Source organism: Amphiprion ocellaris, chromosome 10 (assembly GCF_022539595.1).
Source record: "Amphiprion ocellaris isolate individual 3 ecotype Okinawa chromosome 10, ASM2253959v1, whole genome shotgun sequence".
Taxonomy (NCBI): domain Eukaryota; kingdom Metazoa; phylum Chordata; class Actinopteri; family Pomacentridae; genus Amphiprion; species Amphiprion ocellaris.
In genome coordinates this window covers 8000519-8021460 of record NC_072775.1, presented here as the reverse complement: position 1 = coordinate 8021460, position 20942 = coordinate 8000519, and the positions used below count along the sequence as shown (strand labels likewise).

The following is a 20942-nucleotide window of genomic DNA, read 5'->3' as shown; positions in this document are numbered from 1 at the left end:
CATTCACAATTCCAGGCCTATCAGAGTGGTGTGTGTGTTCCTGTTGTCGTGTTGCCTCAGCTGATAGCCTCTGGCTGTCAGCCCTGCAGTGGGAGCTCCTGTGCTCTCCCAGCTCCTCCACTGTTCTCTGCTGTTGTTGTTGGCTGTCACATGTGGCTCCATGTGAGGCTTTCCAGGAGCGTGCAGCAGCAGGAGGAAGGAGACCTGCTCTGTTCTCAGCTGTTCAGGCCAGTACTGACTGTTCTGTGGAACTGTGAGGGTGAGACCGTCTGCCTCCCCCCCTCCCTCCCCCCCTCCCTCCCCTATGTGCTCAATCCCTCACTGATTGCCTTGCTTTTCCTCCATTGCAGCTGGCAAAACACATGCAGCAAAGGCTGACAACACAGCTGTTAGACACAGGATGAGCTTCTCACTTCTCTCAGTGATTTCTGGCCTCCTGTTTTCAGTCACATGTGTTTGTACAAAGACTTACATTTTAAAGCTACATGAGATGTGTGTGTGTGTGTGTGTGTGTGTGTGTGTGTGTGTGTGTGTGTGTGTGTGTGTGTGTGTGTGTGTAGGTGTGTGTGTGTGTGTGATGCATCACATGCCATCCAGCAGTCCTTTGGTTTTGCAAGTAGGTGCAATGTAAACATGTGCACATGGCAAACTGTAAAATATGACAACAATGTTCTGTCAACAAGCAAGCAGTCATGAGGCCCTTTAACCACGTTCAGGTTAGAGGGAAGGAGTCATGTCGCTCTGGCGCCATCTCCTGGTGTCTGTGTGATATTACCATGGTGTTTTTTTAGTTCACCACACAATGAATGAACCAGTTTCTCCACTGGAGGTCGACCACAGGCCAAATAACTCCTTGTTATTGTGACTGGACTACATTCAGACTGGTGTCATTTGCTCCTATGCATGTAGTTAAACTGGAACCTAAGCCTGCAATAGGAAGAGTGTTCACACTGAATGAAGGCCCTGAAAACTTACTAGCAGGCAACAGGAATGAATGAAATACACGATATATACTATTTTCTAGCATCATAACACTTTGGGTAAATTCATTTTTATTTGTATATGTTTCTTGCTGGGTTTAATTAAAACATAGCTAAACACCAATCAGAATGCAGCAACATTTGAATCATAATGACACCTGACAGGTTGTTTTCCTGCCAGATAGTGCCCAGAGGCTTTAAGAATGAAATATAATCACAACATAAAATGTCAAATGTTTTGTGTAATAATTTGTCCTTTAGTACAGAAATACATCATTATTCAATAAGACATGCTGCTGGAAATCATTTTACCTTAGTCTTTTACTCAATATACAGTAATATACACAGCAATGAAAGAAAGATTCTGTTCCTGAATATGCAACTCAACAGAAGAACATAGCAAACTTTAAAATAAAACTAAAAGATTATCACAAAAATCCAGTTATTAATATCTATGGGGTGTTCAGGGGAGCAGAAACCGGTAAAAATGAAATAATCAAATAAATATAAATTCTTAACTCAAATGTAGTGGCTGCAAATATTCCAATAGCAAGACAGATTCCAATAATACTGTATGTATTGAGAATGTAATCGATAGTGAGGATGCAAGGTTCTATGTTTCACTACTGGAGACTGAGATCATGGTTAGTTTCTGTAGTAGATTGCTCTTTGATCATTATTATTGTTGGGTCATGGCATCTTTGTAGTAGGACAAAATCTATTTTTATGATGATTCCATGTGGGAGTATTGTGTGTTATATGCTCTTTTTGGTTCAATATGAGTTGTGCACATGTATGTCATTTGTATTGTGTATGTGTGCTCTTATATGTATTGGTATGTATTGTTTGTGTGTTGTGTAATGCTGATTTGTATGCATTATGTGTACATGTTGCATTTTGGTGTTGTCACAAATGAAATTATGAAGACCCCAGGAAGAATAGCTGCTGCCTTGCAAAAGCTAATAGGGGATCTTAATAAAACAAATGCATACAAACAAACGTCAACTATAATCTATAGCAATCCATGTTCATGTCAACACAATAATTATCTTTAACATTTTTCTTTTTTTTAACTTGAGCACCGCAAAAACAAGCAGCAAACACAACTTTATCTTATAACTCCTTTCAGTTTGATTATTGCAGACTTGTTAACGAACAGTTGTCTGTTTATCTTACACTGCATGTAAATAATAGACACAGACATAGAATTCTCTTTTATAAACAGTCTATGCTGTTTACATGCCCAGTTCATACAGAGAACATTAGCTTTAACATTAAATTTGTTTAAAAAAATGAAAATAGCAGCTTTACTATCAGACTTGTTTGGAACAAACAGATTGCAGCAAGTTTAAAGTTAGACTTAATAAAATCATGGATTTTAGCAGCTTTAACATCAGATCTATTAATTTAAAAAGTTATCATAACAGCTTTGCCATTAGACTTGTTAAAATAATTGATTTTAGCAGCTTTAACACTACATTTATGAGCAGAAAAGTGACTTCATTGGCTTTAGCGTTGTGAGTAAATAAAAAGGTGTTCATAGAAGTTAATTTTTAAAAAAAAAGATTTTAGCAGCTTTAACATTACTACATACACAAAGTACAACTACAAAACAACACAGCCGATGTGGTAAATTTTCCCTGAATAGTGGTAATGAAAGCTTATCTCATTTTATTCTAAAATAAATAACCACCTAAACAAAAAAAACCCCACACAAGGCCATGGTAATAAGAACTTAACCCTCCTGTTGTCCTCATTTATGGGCACCAAAAAATACTGTTTCCTTGTCTGAAAAAAAAATCCCAAAATTCAGCAAAAAATTCTCCAAATTTCTGAAAATTTGCAAAACCTTCAGGAAGAAAATTCCAATAATTCCTTAAAAATTTTGCTTAAAAATTTTATTTAAAAAAAATAAAATCCCAAATTTGGCAAGAAAATTCTTGTAAATATTTTCAAAAAATGAGTAAAAATCTTCCAAAAAAATCCTAAAACCATCTAAAGTGATTCCATACATATCAATAAAACTTCTAATATTTTCTTGAAGAATATTCACATAAAAGCCAACCAAAATCCAGCGAAATTCGCTGGGTTTGGTTGATTTTTATGTGAATGTTCTTAAGAAACATTTTTAACCTTTTTTCCATCAAAAAATGTTCAAAGATTTCCCAAAAATGTTGAAAATGTGGACATCAGAAGTTTCACTGTGAAATTTTTTTTTTTTCCATTTTCAAACTTTAAAACGGGTCAATTTTGACCCACAGGACGACACGAGGGTTAACACATATTTGTTGAGGACACATTTCTCTCCACACAGTAAAGAACAGCTGTCAGTGATTGTTAGCCTGTACATTATGAAACTGTAAACTTTATGATACATTGCCTGTAAAATGTTTTTCCTTAGACCTAGTAGGATAAAAAAAAAAGTATGGTAGAATTGTAACTCCACCCTTTGAGCACCAGCAGACTGTAATCATCAACAGAAAACAAGCATGACATCTGTTCACCTGCACTGTCAGCTTTTCTGCTGCTTGTTGTGTTCTGTATCAGCAGAACGGCGGTAGCAACTTATCACATTATCATCCGTTTAAGTGCACTGAGGAATGACGGCATGAATGAATGCGACTACGGCTGCGGCAGTAAAACGACGGGCTACACATGCGAGGTGCAGATAAAACGCTGCTGCTCTGAGTTCTGGCATGAGATACAGTAACAGGGCAGCTATGTCGGGCATTTCAACACCGACATCTGACCGGAGCAGCTGTCATAGTGCACACAGGTCTGGTTTCTCAGTGGTTTGTGATGCCTCACACTGTCAGCACTGTCATTAGTATTTAAACACCAAACTGAACTGTTTTCATCAAGTTATGGAGAAAGACAGATGTGGAGGATGTACTTTGGTGATGTGTTTTGCATAATAAAGACAAATAAAATTGGAAAATTCAGCTTTTACTTTGTACTTGCTTTTTGAATTGCAGTTGTGTTTTATTGATGCATCAGAGAAATTTATCAGGGGGCAGTTATGGTGGTAAATCTCATATCCGGAAGCCTTGAATCACAAGGTGTTCAAGGACTTTGGCCACTGGAAATTGCTGTGTCTTGTGAGAGATGCTCCTAAACCACAAGTCAGGCAGGAAGACAGAGATGCACAGGTGACTTCTTCTGCTTCTCCTCTTCAGGTAAGAAGCTGAATATTCACTGGATTTGGCAAACAGAACATTTTTTTTGCAATAATAATATTTCAACTATGTCGCATTTTGTAGTTTTCAGATTTGCACGGCTTTGATGTGAGATTTATAGAATGTAAAAGTGAATCTAAATGTCTCAGTTTGAGATTGAAATGTGTTTTTCTTCCTTTAAAAGTCGAGTGGTGCACGACTTTTAGCAGCATTATAATCATTTACTGAGTGTACAACAGCACACAGTCATCTTGAGGCTTAAATTTGTGTTTGCTGTCTGAGTGCAGGAGTTCATAAACATTAACAGAGTCATATGACTACCAGTGTCATAGTCAGTTACATAATAACTCAGATGAAGCTAAACCTCGGTTGTATACTTGGATTTTTGATGATTTCAGATTTAGTTTTAACTGATTGTAGATGTTAATGCTGAATTAAATAAAAGGATTAATGGGTTTTATTATGTGTGCTATGATGCAATATAAGCAGAATTATAATACTTATTATAAGAATAATGATGCAATTTCATCTGTGCTGGAAAGTTACTAAGAACATTTACATAAGTACTGTAGTTAAGTGGCATATTGAGATACTTGTACTTTACTACAGTATTTCCATTTTATGCTTCCTTATACTTCTACTCCCCTACAGTTTAGAGGGAAATATTGTACTTTTTACTCAACTGCTGTAGTGACTTTCAAGGTGAACATTTTGCACAATAGATAATATGACAAGCTTGTGAAATACAAAACATTAGAGACTAAACCAGTGGTTTCCAACATTTTTTGGTTTTTGATGTCTTACAAAAACACTGTGTGTTCGAGGTCACAGTTCAGATGTCTGTGAGTTGTTAACAGTTTTTTTCCCTCTAAACTTCCCCAAAAAATTTCAATAATTGTTCACAGATTAGAGAGAAAGTCCTAAAATTGAAAACAGATTTGTGTATCAGAAGTTTGTTTATTCTCCCATGCCTTTCCCTGTAATTATCTGATAAACCATCATACTTGTCTCCTGTAACTGTGCATTTTTTAAATAGTGCTTCATTGGTACTTTTAACCCTGTAAAACCCACTGTTGCAAAAAATACATCAGTTTTAATTTTTTTGTTATTATTTTTCTTTATTTGGGTTTACACAAACACACACACACATATATATGTGTGTGTGCATTTGTATTATATTATTTTATACAATTATTATTATTATTATTATTATTATTATTATTATTATTATTATTGTAATAATAATAATAATAATAATAATAATAATAATAATAATAATAATAATAATAATAATAATAATAATAATAATAATAATAATAATAATAATAATTTTTTTGGCTATTTTGTTTCTATATATGGGTCTTACAGGGTTAAGAGTAAAGGATCTGAATATTTTTTCCACCCTTGACTTTTAGAGCACAAATCACATATTGCTCCCTTATTGCAGCTGTTGTTAGAGGGACTGTGATGGAGACATTTGGCCTGAGGAGGACTCAGTCCCTGAAGACTCTTTCTGATGTTCAGGAGAGGTCGTGGGTCCTGCCAGCTTCAACCCGCTGGGACAGAAAATCTGTCTCTGAGCTGGTGCAACAGTAGGTTTCACACAACATGGTCAGGCATAACATTATGACCATCTGCCTAATATTGTGTTGGTCTCCTTGATGCTGCTAAAACTCCTCTGACCCAGTGGGGCATGGACATAGGATCTCTGGGGATGTCCTGTGGTACCAGTGAATTCTGTGGGTCCTGTGGGTTGCAGGGTGGGATCTACCTAGATCAGGCTGATCCTGACACATCCCACAGATGCTCAGTAAGATTTGGTTCTGGGGAGAGTGGAACCTGGGTGAACAGCTTAGCTCTGCCATGTTCCCTGGACCACTCCTGAGCAGTTTTTGTGGTGTGTCAGGGGGCATTGTCCTGCTAAGGGTGGCAACTGGCATCAAGGACTGCTGTTGACATGGGAGGTTGCTTGACCTGCAGTGTTTAGGTGGGTGATACCTGTCAAACATCCACATGAATGTCAGGACTCAAGGTTTCACAGCAGAACGTTGCATTAGAACAAGATGATCGATGTTATTCACTTCACCTGTCAGTGGTCATAATGTTGTGGCTGATCAGTGTATATACATATATATAGTACACATTATGGACATTTACAAGCTAACTGAGTACCCTGCTTCAAATGCATGCATTTACACACATTTGCACCCAAAGCTTCTCACTAGAACCGAGCTGGGGTCATTTCTAATCCAGTTCTCTATAAATTTGTTCCAACAGTTACCAAAGCTGTGCTGACCTGAGGAGTTATGACAGAGCAGAGCAAAAAGCTGAGGTGATACGCCTATGTCTGATTTACCAATCCAATCTGAAAACTTTCAATAAATCTGACAAACACCTTAAAATCACCCCCTTCCTCAGCTGGCAGAGAGCTGTGTGGACAGCAGAGAGAAGGATTCCCTCTGGGGGTCAAGAAGAAGCTCTAATCTGTCCAGGAGTCGCTCCATGGACTTCTTACCTCAGAGGCAGACTTCCAGCACCAGAGCTCTGTGTGCTCTGTTTGAGTCCAAAGCCAACCTGCAGAACTACAGCAGCAACCCTGGGCTCAACTCCAATAACACAGGGAGAGACTGCCACCTGCAGGACAGGAGAGGTCACAACACTCTTCTAAAGGACACAACTACTCGGGTATGTGAGCTCCAACATGAGCTCTGTTTAACATAAGAAACCATAACAAGAATTGCCATTGTTACTCAAAAAAATGATGTATTGCACAGAAGTAACTTATCCCTAGACTTCTTTACTCCCTGTAGAGTGTGATTTGTTACACTGCAGATAACATTACTCTTGTGTTACTCCACAACATTGCCTGGGATGCATTCTCACCTAACTGCCAGTTAGCAAGTTATTAACTCTGCTATTGTCTTCATTTACGGGCACCAAAAAATATTGTTTCCTTGTCTGAAAAAAATCCCAAAATTCAGCAAAAAAATTCCCCAAATTTCTGAAAATCTGCAAAACCTTCAGGAAGAAAATTCCAATAATTTCTTAAAAGTTTCCCTTAAAAGTTTTATTTTAAGAAAATCCTCCAAATTTGGCAAGAAATTTCTTGGAAATATTTTCAAAAAATTTGTAAAAATCTTCCAAAAAAAATCCTAAAAATATTTAAAGTGATTTTTTTATTTTTATATATATATATATATATATATATATATATATATATATATATATATATATATATATATATATATATATATATATATATATATATATATATATATATATAAAAATAAAAAATAAAACTTCTAATAATTTCTTTAAGAACATTCACAAAAAAATCAACCAAAATCCAGCAAAATTTGCTGGATTTTGGTTGATTTTTTTGTGAATGTTTTTAAGAAACATTTTTAACATTTTTTTTTCCCACCAAAAAATGTTCAAAGAATTCCCAAAGATGTTGAAAATGTGGACATCAGACGTTTCACTGTGAAAATATTTTTTTCTCCACATTTTCAAACTTTAAAACGGGTCAATTTTGACCTGCAGGACAACACAAGGGTTAAACTTTACATATTTTTTTATTTTATTTATTTCTTTATTTGGTAGGGACAGTGCACATTAATGAACGCCCATTTATTCAGAAATGGGCGTAAATATGCCGGATTATAGCACAATGCTAATTTACATCCGTAGTCCCTAAGAAAAAGAGACATAACAGTGAAACATAAAAGCCACTGTACCCACTTATCAGTACAAATCCCTCACTTAATAAGGAGGATGTAAACAAGATCTTTCTTTTATACTCTTTAATATAAGTATCAATACAAAACCAGCAGCAAAGTTGGTGGAACTCAAAGTGCAGTTCACAGAAAATGTCATGGATAAAGGAAAGCTCTGTCGCATGTGTGAGAGAATCAAAGTGGCAATGCCAGCGGGCTTTACTACAAAATAGTGCTGACTCAAACAGATTAGTAACTGTAACCTGGTTTTAGAAAGAAGAAACTTACAGAAAGTAAACAGTTGAACAAACAAAGAGCAGCTGAAGATCCACTGGCAAAAATAAAAGTCAAGAAGTGAAGAGCTAATCCAGCATATCTCAGAAAACTCTCGGTGCCAAACTACTGCTTTAATCTCCCTTTAGTTAAATCTTGGCAGCCACCTCTAACTTTACATGTTGTTGTTTCACAGAGCGCCACCCAGCTGGATGGAGGAAAGCCAATGAATGGACTCCCAGAGAGTTACAACAGAACATCTAAGCACACACATGGTGAGCAGAGGCATTAATTTCATGTTTATAGTCGCTGACATCTATGAGGCCTGATGAGATCAGCGCCAGGGTCCTTTCAGAGCCAAGAAGCTTATATTTTGGGGACTCAGTTTATAATGAGCTGTCCTCACTTTCAGTATTGACCTACTGAAATATGACTGCAGGCTCAGTCAACATCCACACATATCCAGCATATCACATGAGTCTATATTAAGTTTCTAGAGAGCAAACATGTCAGGATCAAGGCCTGTAGCGCTCAGACCGTCGCCATCTGGATCCTGACAGAGTTTGGTAAGCAGTAACTCATGTTGCTGTTTGGTGGTGGGAGGAAAAAAGCTAAATAAAGACAAGGATGTAGTGGTGTAAAAGCATAACTATGTGTTCGGCACACATGCTTAAAGATAGGCTGTCTGACGGCTTTGACCGTGAAGCAGACCTTGGCCCCGTGAGGTGAGACGTCTCCGAGTCCAGGAACTGATATTGCTTCATTATGGTGGCGTTTTTATCTTGTGGTGTGAGTAAGAGAAGGTCAGGAATGTGAGTGTATGAGCCCAGTATCGAAAATAAAGACAAATTATTTAAACATTTCAGCTATAAAATTGTGTTCTGGTGCAGTAGAGGAACATTATGTGGCACATTAATAGGAAGTAGTATCTGTAGAAATGTTATTAGAGCACCATGTTACCAAAATAGGACCTTCCCGTGTGTTTTTTTATTACACTGCCCACAATACTCCCACTGACACACATACTATTGGTCCCACCCAGCGCCCGTTATAGTGGGTGACAATGTAGCTTTGGGAATGGGAGGTGGAGGGGAGCCCCAGTCCTCCAGTGACTAACAGAGGTGTTTGACTCAGTCGAGTAGCAGCAGCCAGCCCACCATCCCAAAATAACCGCAAGCCTTCCACTGGGACAGCGGGACCTGATAAAAATCAGCTGTCACCAAGGCCACAGGACTAGAAAGAGCTCAGTCACAGTGAGACGAGCTGCAGCTCACATCACTGAGGCCTCCAGAGTCCAACACAGCAGAGACACACAGGGAAGTGACGGGCAGAACAACACCGGATGCGACTTTAGTAAGTAGATATTAACTTCATTCAATAATGAGGATGTGTGGCTGATGTAGAATTACAATCCTGCTGTATAACAATGAAGCTGTTTGATATTACAGCATTCTGTTTTTGGCCTCAATGTGTGAGAAAAATAGAATGAATTTACTTTATTTCAGCCAAATGGGATTCAAAATATTAAGTTTAACATTGTGCCTGTGTGTCGCCTTTTCTGATATTGAGACGATAAAGAATATGTTTGAGATTATTGATTTTAAAATTAATTACGATGATCCATTTTGCTCTTGCCTCCTTATGAGCTATAATGGTCACAAACTGAAGTGTTTTGACTATTTCATTGGCATCTTAATTTACTCTTAAGCGGCTATCGATTTTCAGTCCCTTATCCTTAGAAATGTCTGGAATGGGAGGTCAGAGATCACCATCAATCAGATGCTCAGATGGTCTCCTTCTTTCTGTCATCAGCGTCATGATGAATAACTATAAGAATAAGTTCATCTATTATAACAGAGAATAGAAAAGTCTAAGTTTGTTATCCGGTGTGATACTCATTGCCGTTTGGGGGGTTTGAAGCCCTCCAGTGTGAGCGTTCTTCTGGCATGCTGGTTTTTGTTACAGTCTGTGAATGTGGCTACGATCGCCAACAGCTGAAGGTGGTGAAGGTGGTGGTGGTGGTGGTGAAGAACAAATACCAACTGCATTTCACCGTCATTTGTACAGCTGCCAGCGGCCCAAAACGCCCTCCCATTACTGTGCCGCTAATAGCTCCTTTTCATTCCTGAAGAATGAAGCCGGATCAAAGACATGTCAGCGGAAACTACTCTGACAGTGTGACAATCACCAAAAGAGATACTCGATTGGAAGAAAGTTAATAAAGCCGAATGTCTTTGAATCCCTTTCATGAATAAATCAGTATTTCACCAGCGAGTGATACAAGTGTGAACGTACAGGTGATGACAAGTGACCTCTGGGTTTAGTGGGTGAGGACTTCAACGGGACACACATGGCGCTCGGTTGCTTCATTCTGTCTGCTCACCCATCTATGAAAATGCTTTAAGTCCAGACTCGTGAGAGGCGCCAGCTTGCTGGTCCGTCCTTTTGTCCGGTGAGGGCTTAGTGCGTGAAAAGAGGAGGTGTGTTTAAATCTGGCCATTAGTTACAGCTGGATAGCCTGAGCAGCACTCTGGTCTGTTGACCTCTGAACATGCTGTTCACTATGCTGTTGTTGTTGAAATATTTTCTGAATATATCCTATGCACTGTGTAATTTATTTATATTATGGAGCATTTTTTTTTTTAACCTGAAACACTGAGGGTGTTTGTTGTAATCAGTCAGAATCTGCACTATCGCAGTAAAGACTAAGGCTTCAGGTGGAACACTGAGATCATTTCCATGTTTTTTATGGGGTCAGGCAGTCGCATTCCTTTGGTCAGGTGTTGATGGTTTGATGGTGGACAGCTCATGCAAACAATGTGCAAACAATCTGTGACACTCCAGCTGAGCTAGCAGTTGCTGTTTTTTTTTTTTCCCTTCTTTGGCATCATGGTCGGGCCGTGGCATGCGGTTTGGTTGCCGGCTGTGTGGGCCTATTTGTCTTGTCGGCTGCCAGGATCAAAACCGTAATATACCAGCTTGTTTGTTTTTCTTCACTAAAATGTACTGAGTGTAGTTTCATTCCTTGATGTAAATGAAATAGGTTACACAGGAAGTTGGAGGAGTGATAAGAAGGATTCCATGCTCACTATAAATACACACAATGAACACCACTAAAAATACAGACACAGTGTTATCACTAAACTTGTTGCCGACATTAAACACACTCCACTTTGCTTACCGGATGTCCTACTTTTAGCTGTGTCAGCTGATTTCAACTAGTAAAAGTGAACCGATCCTAATGCTGCTGTCCTATTCTGAAGATTCTACATGAATTTGGAGTGAATTTGAGTGGATTTTTTTTTTTTTTTTTGGTTTTCTGTTGCAGATGACAAATATAGTTCATCACTGACTAAGGGGGGCTCCCCAACAAGACCAGCCAGAGACAGGATATCCACGTCCTCCTCAGTGAGAGACAGATCAGCTCTCTATCTGTCCAGAGCAGCAGCTATTGACTCCACAGGAGGCTCAACACAGCCAGTGAGTTCCTGAAATGCTTCTCATTCCTCCCACACTCTGAGGCCGAGGGCTTCAATAGGGAACCACCACTGTGCTCTGTCACAATGGCAGCAATTTTACAATAAATCTCCTGCCTACTTTAAATATGTGTAACACAGTGCCAGTATTTAGTGAAAATAATGCTGTCTGTGATCCAAGCTGACTGACATCACCCTTTTCTGTCGTTCAACAGGAATTCATTGCCGCACCAGCAACAAAAGTCAAAACTAGTAAGGTATTGTAAAGTTTGTTTGGCTCCATTTATAGCAAAATGTGGTTCGTTGTCATTTGTGTGCTGTGGATTTCAGTCGCTGCTTGCATAACCAATGACACACTAAAACCTCAAAGCCTAAGGAGAAACATTGGAGTAACATAAAATTACATTTACATTAAGACAAAAGAAGCGCAGAACCACAAACAATCCAGTTCATAATGACAGATTTGAGATTTCTATATAGGGCTGCACAGTTAGAAGATCCCATGGTTCATGTCTCGACCTGCGATGTTTCTGTATGGAGTTTGCATGTTCTCCTCTACATGTGTGGGTTTTCTGCAGGTACTCTGGCTTCTTCCCACTGTCCAAAAACTTACTGATGTTAATTGGTGTTTCTGAATTGTCTGGAGGCGTGAATGTGAGTGTGATTGTTTGTCTGTATTTATAGCCCTGTGATGTTGCTGTGGTGGTTTCTTAGACTACTGTTAGCATTGCAAATTATTTGCAAAACCTGAGAATGAAAGTCTCAGTGATTTTTTATGAGCAAATGTAATAATAAGTCAATGTTGTGTTAACCTTTGTTTATACTGCTCCTAAGTGGTCAAAAAAAATAATGCAAGCTAGGATAGGCAATATATTTTTCGTGTCACTGAGCATAAATTCCACATTAACCTTTCAGCATTTTGTAATTGAAGTTGTATTACAGGAAACTTCTACACCTCATCCATTTTCAGGCTTTAGAAAATCTAATCCATGACTGGAGACTTCAGCTAATTGCAATGAGAGAGCATCAATACCAATAACATCAGCAAACAGCATAAGATGTGACAGTAGAATGGGATTATTAGAGGACGTCCATTCAGGAGAGCAGGCTTTGAATCAGATGTAGAGCGCAAGTGAATACTGAGTTTTGGCTTGACTGGGTTTGCACATTCAAAGCGTATATATGGTTATATATTCTTTTGCGTTTTCCAGATTTCTGCCTTCTGCAGCTTTAATGCAGATTTAACACTGTGCCCTATTGGTGTCATTTTTGACCTGAACCAAGAGCCAAAACAAAAACATGTTTCCCAGCCAGTTACTTACAAATTGCACTCTATATACACTATGTTTCGCATTTCCAACCTAAAGAGAACAAAATACCGAAATATAACAATAAAAGCAGCTACCTGCACTGACAGCTAGATTATGTGTCTGTGTGAAGTCTGCCTACTAACAGCTGTGCAGTGTTTGTTAACCCTGGTGTGACAGAGGATGGTTTGCGGTGAAAAACATCAAGTGCTCATAGAGGAAAGGTAAAGTATAGCTTTTCTTGTTAAATGCATGCCATTCTAATATTTGCATGTATCTTAACTAATGCTGTTTTTTGATGACTAGATCCTGATAATGTTGCTCCTTTCTGTTTTTCCAAGATGGCAGATGCCGCCAGAAAAGTCACAGTTTCACAACCCCCTCATGATGAAGATGACCTGCCTCTCCCCCCACCTCCTCCTGTGCCACCGAGACCTCTTGACTATGAAGGGCCCTTAGCTCAAAGTAGCCTTCCAGTGCCTCCACCTAAAGAAACCTTCTCCATGTTCTATCAGCAGCGGCAGAAGACTGAACTGAAGAGGCTTTTCAAACACATCCACCCAGACCTCCGGGCAAATCTCGACGATGCAGTGGACGATGAGATAATGAAGGCAGTGCAGTCGGAAAACACTCAAGCAGGAGACGCAGCCTATCAGGGAGAAGTGCAGTCCATGAGGTGGATCTTTGAGAACTGGACTCTGGACAATATTGGAGATCCTCATGCAACTAAGAAGCTGCTGGATAATGAGGAGCTAAAGGGTGGAGACGTCAGAAGCACCTCCTCAATGTTTGAGCACATCGACAGCACCCAACAAATGTCTGCTCAAAGACAGACTTCTGTCAGAGGGGATGTGAGAACATCAACATGGTTGTTTGAAACCCTGCCTTTAGATTCCCTAAACAAATCAAAAAGAGAAGAGAGTGAACTGGTTGAGGCAGTGCTGAAAGAACCCATCCAGCCCGGAGATGTAAGAGGGACTCGGCTGCTGTTTGAGTCTAAAACACTGAGTGACTTAGGACGCTGCAATTCCATTGAAGACCACAGCTTCCTGAAACTGAGATCTGAGCTTCAGGAGCAGAAAGGAGATGTCCAGAAGACAGTGAAGCTCTTCCAGACAGAACCCGGCTGTGCAATCAGGGACAACAGCGGTAATATCCATGAGATTAAATCCATCTGCAGGGAGGAGATCAACAGTAGCAGCATCAGCACCGCCCGGTGGCTTTTTGAAACTCAGCCTTTGGACCTGATTAATAAGGGAACTGATGGAGTGAAAATAATTCGGGGTATATCTCTGGAGGAGGGGCACAGAGGAGGTGTTGACCGAAAGAGGTGGATGTTTGAAACTCAGTCATTTGACACGATACGAGAGGTTGTGGGAGTGGACAAGTTTGAAAGAACTTCAGGGGAGGCTGATGTCAGCAACAAAAGGAAACTCTTTGAGATGCAACCACTGGAAAAACTAAAAGGAGATTCTGCAGAAAAGTCTGTGGAAAAGGAGGAAATCATTGGAGGTGATGTCAAGACTTCTCTGTGGCTGTTTGAAACTCAGCCAGTGGAGGCTCTTAGTGACAGTTACAAAGTTGGGCACCTGAAGAAAATTACCCTTTCAGCTGAAGAACAAGGAGAAGTAAAAGGCAAAAAAGAAATATTCGAGAGTGGCAGCATTCAAAAGAACACTTCATTTAAAGAGCAAGAGATTGAAAAGGGTGACGTTAAAGGATTCAAACAACTTTTTGAGACAATTCCTTTGAGCAAAATTGCTCATTCTGATCAGGAGATTACCGAGAAGGAAAATACTATTACAGCTGGAGATGTGAAAGGTAACAAAGCAATGTTTGAGATCACCCCTTTATATGCAATAAAGGACAGCTCTGGAAACCTCCACAAGGTTACAACAGTCAGCCGAGAGGAATTCATCAAAGGGCAAGTCAAAAACTATAAGTGGATGTTTGAGACCAAGCCTTTGGACCAGCTGGCAGAAGGAAAAGAAAATGTTGAAATAATCAAAGGTATCACCAGACAGGAGGATAGTATGGGTGATGTCCAGATGGCAAAGTGGCTTTTTGAAACCCAGACAATTGACGGGATCCATTCAAAGTTCAATCAGACCGAGCAAAGCTCTTCACTGGAGGAGGAGCAACGTAAAGGTGACGTCAAGACCTGTAAATGGTTATTTGAGACACAACCGATGGACATTTTGTATGACAAATCTGAAAAAATGAAAGAAAAAGAAGTGATTGACAACACAGATGTCAAGTCCATTACTTGGCTTTTTGAATCACAGCCTCTCGACAGCATCAAAGATGGCGATGAGTACAATCTAAAGCTATGCAGCACCACACAGGATTCTGTCAAATCAGAGGTCGGTGTTCAAACAGTCAAACATCTTTTTGAAACAGAAACCTTGGATAAAATAAGCAGGGATTCAAAAGTAGAACAAGATTTGAGATGCATCAGTCAGGTCAACTTTCAGTCAGGAGATGTCTCACGAGTCAAAGAACTATTTGAATCCCAATCCCTTGATGAAATAGGATTAGAAATGATGGCAACATCAGTTGAGCAGAACCAAGACAAACAGATTGAAAAAGGTTCTGTACATAAATTTACTTGGATGTTTGAGAACTGCCCCATGAACAAAATCAGCAAGGACAATGAGGAAACTAATGTGGAGAGAGTTGGAGGTCTTGAGAGCGGTGATGTACAAAACAAAAAGTTCATATTTGAAACCTCATCACTGGACAAAATCCACGATGAACCACTTGAGCACCAGTCAGTCTGTGTGGAACAACCTGCAATCAATGTCGACGTGAAGTCAAGCACGATGATGTTTGAGTCGCTGCCACTGTACGCCATCAGAGACAAAGAGGGCCTGTTTCATGAAGTCACAACTGTAAAGAAAGAAGAGGTAAAGAGTGGTGACGTAAGAGGAGCAAGATGGATGTTTGAGACAAAACCACTCGATGCTATCAAGGCAGAGAATGAAGTTTATGTCATCCGAGCTGTCACCCAAGAAGATGTCAAGAAAGGAGATGTAAAGTCAGCCAGATGGAAGTTTGAGACACAACCTCTGGACTCCTTCACCAGCCGAGAAGAGTCCCCTGTTACAGTCACTGAAGACTTTGGCAGCACCAGTGTGCAGCTGAATAAACAGAAATTTGAATCTGAGCAGTCAAGCAATAAGTTTGTGCGAATGGTTAGTGTCACTGATGTCCAGCGTGGTGATGTCAGGACCTCCACATGGCTCTTTGAGAATCAGAGCATTGACAGTCTGAAAGGGGAACCTCAGGAGCAGACTCCAGTGAAAACAGTCCACAGGGAAGACAACCAGAAGGGAGATGTGAAACGCTGCACCTGGCTATTTGAATCACAGCCCTTGGACAAGATCAAGGAGCCTGCAAATACCTCAGTGCAAGGTGTTGAGGAGATACCAAAAGCTGATGTGAAGTGCACTACCTGGCTGTTTGAAACCACTCCACTGGACAAAATCACTGTCAACAGTGTTGCTGACACACTTTCCTATTTGCGTCAAATGACTTTTATTCACTCAAGTGGCATCATTATTGAAGCAAATGAGAGCAGGAATGTCAACATGGCAAAATATCTGCTTGAAAGCAATGAAGGTGTGCAGATCCAGAAAGAGGAGGTTGTTGGGGGTAACATCAGGAACATCATGCTACAACTCTTACTCAAACCAACCCTCAATCCGCAAGTTACACTTCTGAGAGAAACTGAAAAAGGCAAAGTTAACACAACAGTAGTAGAGCTCCCTGTCTTCCAGTCAAGCACCACAATCAACATAGAGAGAGATCAAAGAATACAAAACATTGCCCAGATGATCGATGAGCTGCTTGTTGAAGATAAAAATTTCAAAAAGGGAATCGTAATGCAAGAGACTGCAGAGGGACAAGCGCAGATGTCAGTTTATTCGCTCATCTGTAGTTATGAGATGAAAACTGAGAGTCACCTCACAGAGAGGGGAGATGTAAAGTCAACAATTGGAAACCTGTTAGCTACTGCCAACAGTCAGAGGACTGCAACATTATGTAGAGTGGATGAAAACGAGAAGGGAAACGTCAATCTGTACAAAAGCTGTATTGAGAAAGGAGAGCTGCATTACCTGAAGAGTCTTCATGCTGAGACAGAAGATGAAGTTGATCACAGCTATTTGGCCAAAGAGCAGATTGAAACAGTGCAAGGTGGTGTGAAGGAAGCAAAGAGAAGCCTGTGCCAGCAAAAAGAGCAAGTGGAACGAACCATTTCTGATGTTCTGCCAGGAGATGTGAAGAACACCAAGAAAGTTTTTTCATCAGAATGTTCTGTCAACACTGACAACTCTATGCCAAAGGAAGAAATAATTCCTGGCGATATCTCATCAGCAAAGCAACAACTTTCAGTAAAGCAACCTGTGTTTGTTGAAAAAGAGGAGATTGTAGCTGGAGACATCAAGGCAACAATGCAGTCATTAGAACGTGCGAAGCAACAGAGCATGTGTGTGGAGCGAGAAATCTTTACACCTGGAACTATCTATGACATGGACTTGTCAGCTCAAGGTCCAGAAATCGAAGGAAACCAAGCACAAAAAGAGGTCATTATATCCGGAGATGTGAAAGCAGCAAAAAAGTCTCTGGAAATGGCGAAGATGCAAAGCATGCATGTGGATCGGGAGGTGGTTGTTCCTGGAAAAATATACAACCTGAATGTGTCAGCGCATGAGGAAAGTTCTTCTACAGTGACACAGTCTGCATGCTCATCCTCCTCCAGATGCCAGCAAATCAGGACTTTTCCAAAGGTCAGTGATGCACAGAGAGATCAGGAAAGCCATGTTTCCTTTGAACCTTGTCAACAAAGTGCAGTCGTAGTCAGTAATTGTGCCCCAGAATCACATACACCTTTTGTGGGATGTGAGTTTAATGGTCATACAACTGAAGATGAGGCAGAAGAAGCTATAAGAGGAGATGTGAAGGCAGCCATTAGATCTCTGCAGAATGCAGCCACAGAGCAGAAGTTCTTAGATAAAGAGAATATTGTAAGAGGAAATGTGCAATTGGCTCTGGAATCTCTTGAGAAGTCTAGCGTAAATGTATCCAAAGGAGACTATAAAGCTGCAATGATATACAGGAATTCAGGCAGAGCTTGTTCAGAGAGGAGCAAGACTGTTCACAAGCAGTGTGTTGTGGTGTCTGTGCCTCCATCTGACACAAAATTATCTCCTTCAATTTCAGTAACCTGTGAAGGACAGCCATCCATTACAACACAGAATCCAACTCCCAACCCTGTAGCAAATGGAAACTCTAAATCACCCAGTTCTGAAAATGGAAATCCACCTCCACTCTGTTCAAAGACTGAGAAATCACAGGAGCAGAAACCAGCTTTACCACCGAAGCCACAGTGGACAAAATCAGTCGTTGTGGAAGAACCAAAAACGTTGCCAGGTCCTTCTCTTGAAGTTGCTCGCCCTATTAAAGGCATAGTAAAAGGTGCAGTGATTTCTCCAAAACAGTTTCCTTCACTGTCTATAGACAAGCAACAAGAAACTACAACACATGGTAAAATCAGTAAAGAGAACTTACATGAAACATACCACAGAAAATGTATTGAGGAAGCAGTGCAAGAATCTAATCAAACCAGTGAACATCTACTAGTGACTCAGGAAAACATGAAGAAAACAGCACCACTGACAGGGAGCAAATCAGACTGCCAACTGATCAACAGCAATGATGTGGAAATGGAGAGAAATGAGATCAAGAAAATCAATGCAGCTGAGGAGATACAGATGTGCATGAAGAGTTATGCAGAAGAATGTAAAAATGAAATGAATTCAAGCTTGCGGGCAGCTCTACAGAACTTTGAAAGAAAGGACAGTGAGGCTTTGGACAAAAGAGCTTCATTTTCCAAGAAGGTAAAAGTCACAAATGATAGTGTTAATGACCATAAACAAACTGACAACAAACCACATCTCAAACCTTCCAAAAAGCAACACAACAAGACTGAAGTGCAAACATCAGAGAGTAACACCTCAACTGATGTGAGTTTTATGCAGCAAAATCACCTCAATGTAAAGAAAAACAAGCCTAAGGATAAAGTAGTTTTAAGAGAGAAGAAAGCAAGGGAGACAGAGGACGAAAGACGACAAAGGCTTTCTGTCCACAAGGAGGAGATCATGAAGGGAAATGTGAAGGCGGCAATGGAAATCTTTGAAAATTTAAGGAAACGAGAGGAACTCAAAGGAATCCTGTCTCAGGTGCAAGAAATCGAAGGCGAGGCCAACAGCGTAGACACCAGCTGCCTGAAGACGTTGTACGAGAACGTCCCTGCTTGGATGGCTGCACCAAGTCAAAAAGCTAAGCAAAGCAAAATGGAGGAAAAGAAAGTTGAAATAGAAACACAGGATGATGATCTTGAGAGCATCTCCTCAGTGGAGACTGCATTTGAAGATCTGGAAAAGGCGAGCAAGGAAATAATGAATCTGAAGGAACAGACTTTAACAAAACTGCTTGAAATCGAAGAAACAATTAAAAAGGCTTTGTACTCTGTCTCTAATCTGAAATCTGAGGCGGACATTGCAGGGTTGTCAGGGCTATTTGATGAATCTTTGAAATCTGAGCAAAACCTTCAACCCGGCAACAACATCAGGAAGATCAGTATTGTGTCCAGCAAGGCCAAATCAGGTCAAACCCAAGAGACGACTGATGCAAATCTCCAAACAGATTTGGATTCAAGCTTTTCCAAAAAAGACGGGCCCAGACAAGTGCACAATAAGCCACTTATTAGACAGTCATCCTCCCAGTCTTCCCCATCATTCATCTCCATTCGCTCCGCTGCCAGAAGGCCCATCGAGCAACCAAAGTCAACCATGTCAACTTTCAAACCAAAGACGGATGATGCAAACAGTGATCTGGTTTCTGCTGCATCAGAGTCTTCAAAAAATGGTCCACAACGCAAAGTCAGTGTGCTTGAGGTGAAAACTGTTCCAGAGCAACCAGCAGGAATGATCGGCAAAAAAACCGTCAGCGAAACATACGAGGAGACTGATGGCTTTGGCAATGTTTTTGTTTCTTCCGTAACTTCAACATTTGTCACCAAACAGTCTGACAGCAAAGCACCTGCTCTGTTTGAAGTAGTTGGGAGTCCAACCAGATACGAAGTCATGACATCCCCATTAATGCGAAGACCTGGCCGCACTTTTGAAGATAAAGTGTCGAGCAGCACCAAAGAGGAAGGGACGGTGTTTGTAACATTCAGCCAACCGAAGGACAAGCAGTAAACAAGCCACTCGTCAATGTCCTTTAACATTAGGAAAGCAGTTATTCCATTTGTGTATTTATCCCATTATGTTTTAATGGAGAGGTTTTGTTAGTTATTAAACTGATCTTATGAAATAATGAAAATGTTGACTTTAAATTGCAAAACATTTGTCTTATAGATTTTATACTGTAACCACACAATAAAGTGTTAAGTTCTTTTATTAAGGCTAAGCATATAGTTAACACTGTATGTTCTGTTGTGTAAATTGTCAAATAAATTACATTTTAAGAGAAGTGAGTGTAAAAAGTTATTTTGAGTCTCCACACTTACTCTCATTATTATTGAATGCAAATGACAATGAAGGAATTATATCAACAAGCACAGATATAACCTCTGGGGGAATTACAACCCAGGAAATGTTACTTTAAGGATGATCAACATAGTGTAGAAAAACTACTGACAAGGCACACAAACCAGTCACTGATATAAGACAGCGACATGTTCTCAATTAATCAAATATTTTATAGAAAGAACCCAGTAAAAAAATTAATAAACTGTTGCCGCTACGAGGGTAAAAAGATTTTAGAAATCAAACTTTACCAAGCAATAAGGGGAGTAAATTTGAGTTTTATTTAGTAAAGTTAAAATGCCTATATTCACATATTTATATACACAAGTACATTTCAGAAAATTTTAAATATTCAATCCAACAAAATGCAAATAAAAGTAAAGAAAGTAAGCTGAATCACTTTACTGAGGAGGCTCTAA

General features: G+C 39.8%; 1 protein-coding gene across 2 annotated transcripts; it reads left to right on the top strand.

Annotated features, from left to right (window-relative positions):
- Positions 1-4001: 4001 nt before the first annotated feature.
- xirp1 (xin actin binding repeat containing 1) lies at positions 4002-20467 on the top strand. Of its 2 annotated transcripts, XM_055014204.1 has the most exons (8): positions 4002-4156; positions 5604-5748; positions 6434-6488; positions 6575-6841; positions 8342-8420; positions 11474-11625; positions 11837-11878; positions 13270-20467. In XM_055014204.1, the coding sequence occupies exons 2-8, from the start codon at positions 5624-5626 to the stop codon at positions 20191-20193; spliced, it is 7644 nt and encodes a 2547-aa protein (XP_054870179.1). In that variant the 5' UTR covers positions 4002-4156; positions 5604-5623; the 3' UTR covers positions 20194-20467. The 2 variants fall into 2 exon arrangements, with proteins under 2 accessions (XP_054870179.1, XP_035798088.2); XM_035942195.2 differs by lacking the exons at positions 4002-4156; positions 5604-5748; positions 6434-6488; positions 6575-6841; positions 8342-8420 and adding an exon at positions 9273-9498.
- Positions 20468-20942: the final 475 nt, after the last annotated feature.

Excerpts from the sequence above, each read along its gene's own strand:
- xirp1 (XM_055014204.1), top strand. The coding sequence starts at position 5,624 with ATGGAGACATTTGGCCTGAGGAGGACTCAGTCCCTGAAGACTCTTTCT. Across the intron at positions 6,842-8,341 it reads TAAAGGACACAACTACTCGG|AGCGCCACCCAGCTGGATGG; the intron begins GTATGTGAGCTC and ends GTTGTTTCACAG. Across the intron at positions 11,879-13,269 it reads CAAAAGTCAAAACTAGTAAG|ATGGCAGATGCCGCCAGAAA; the intron begins GTATTGTAAAGT and ends TGTTTTTCCAAG.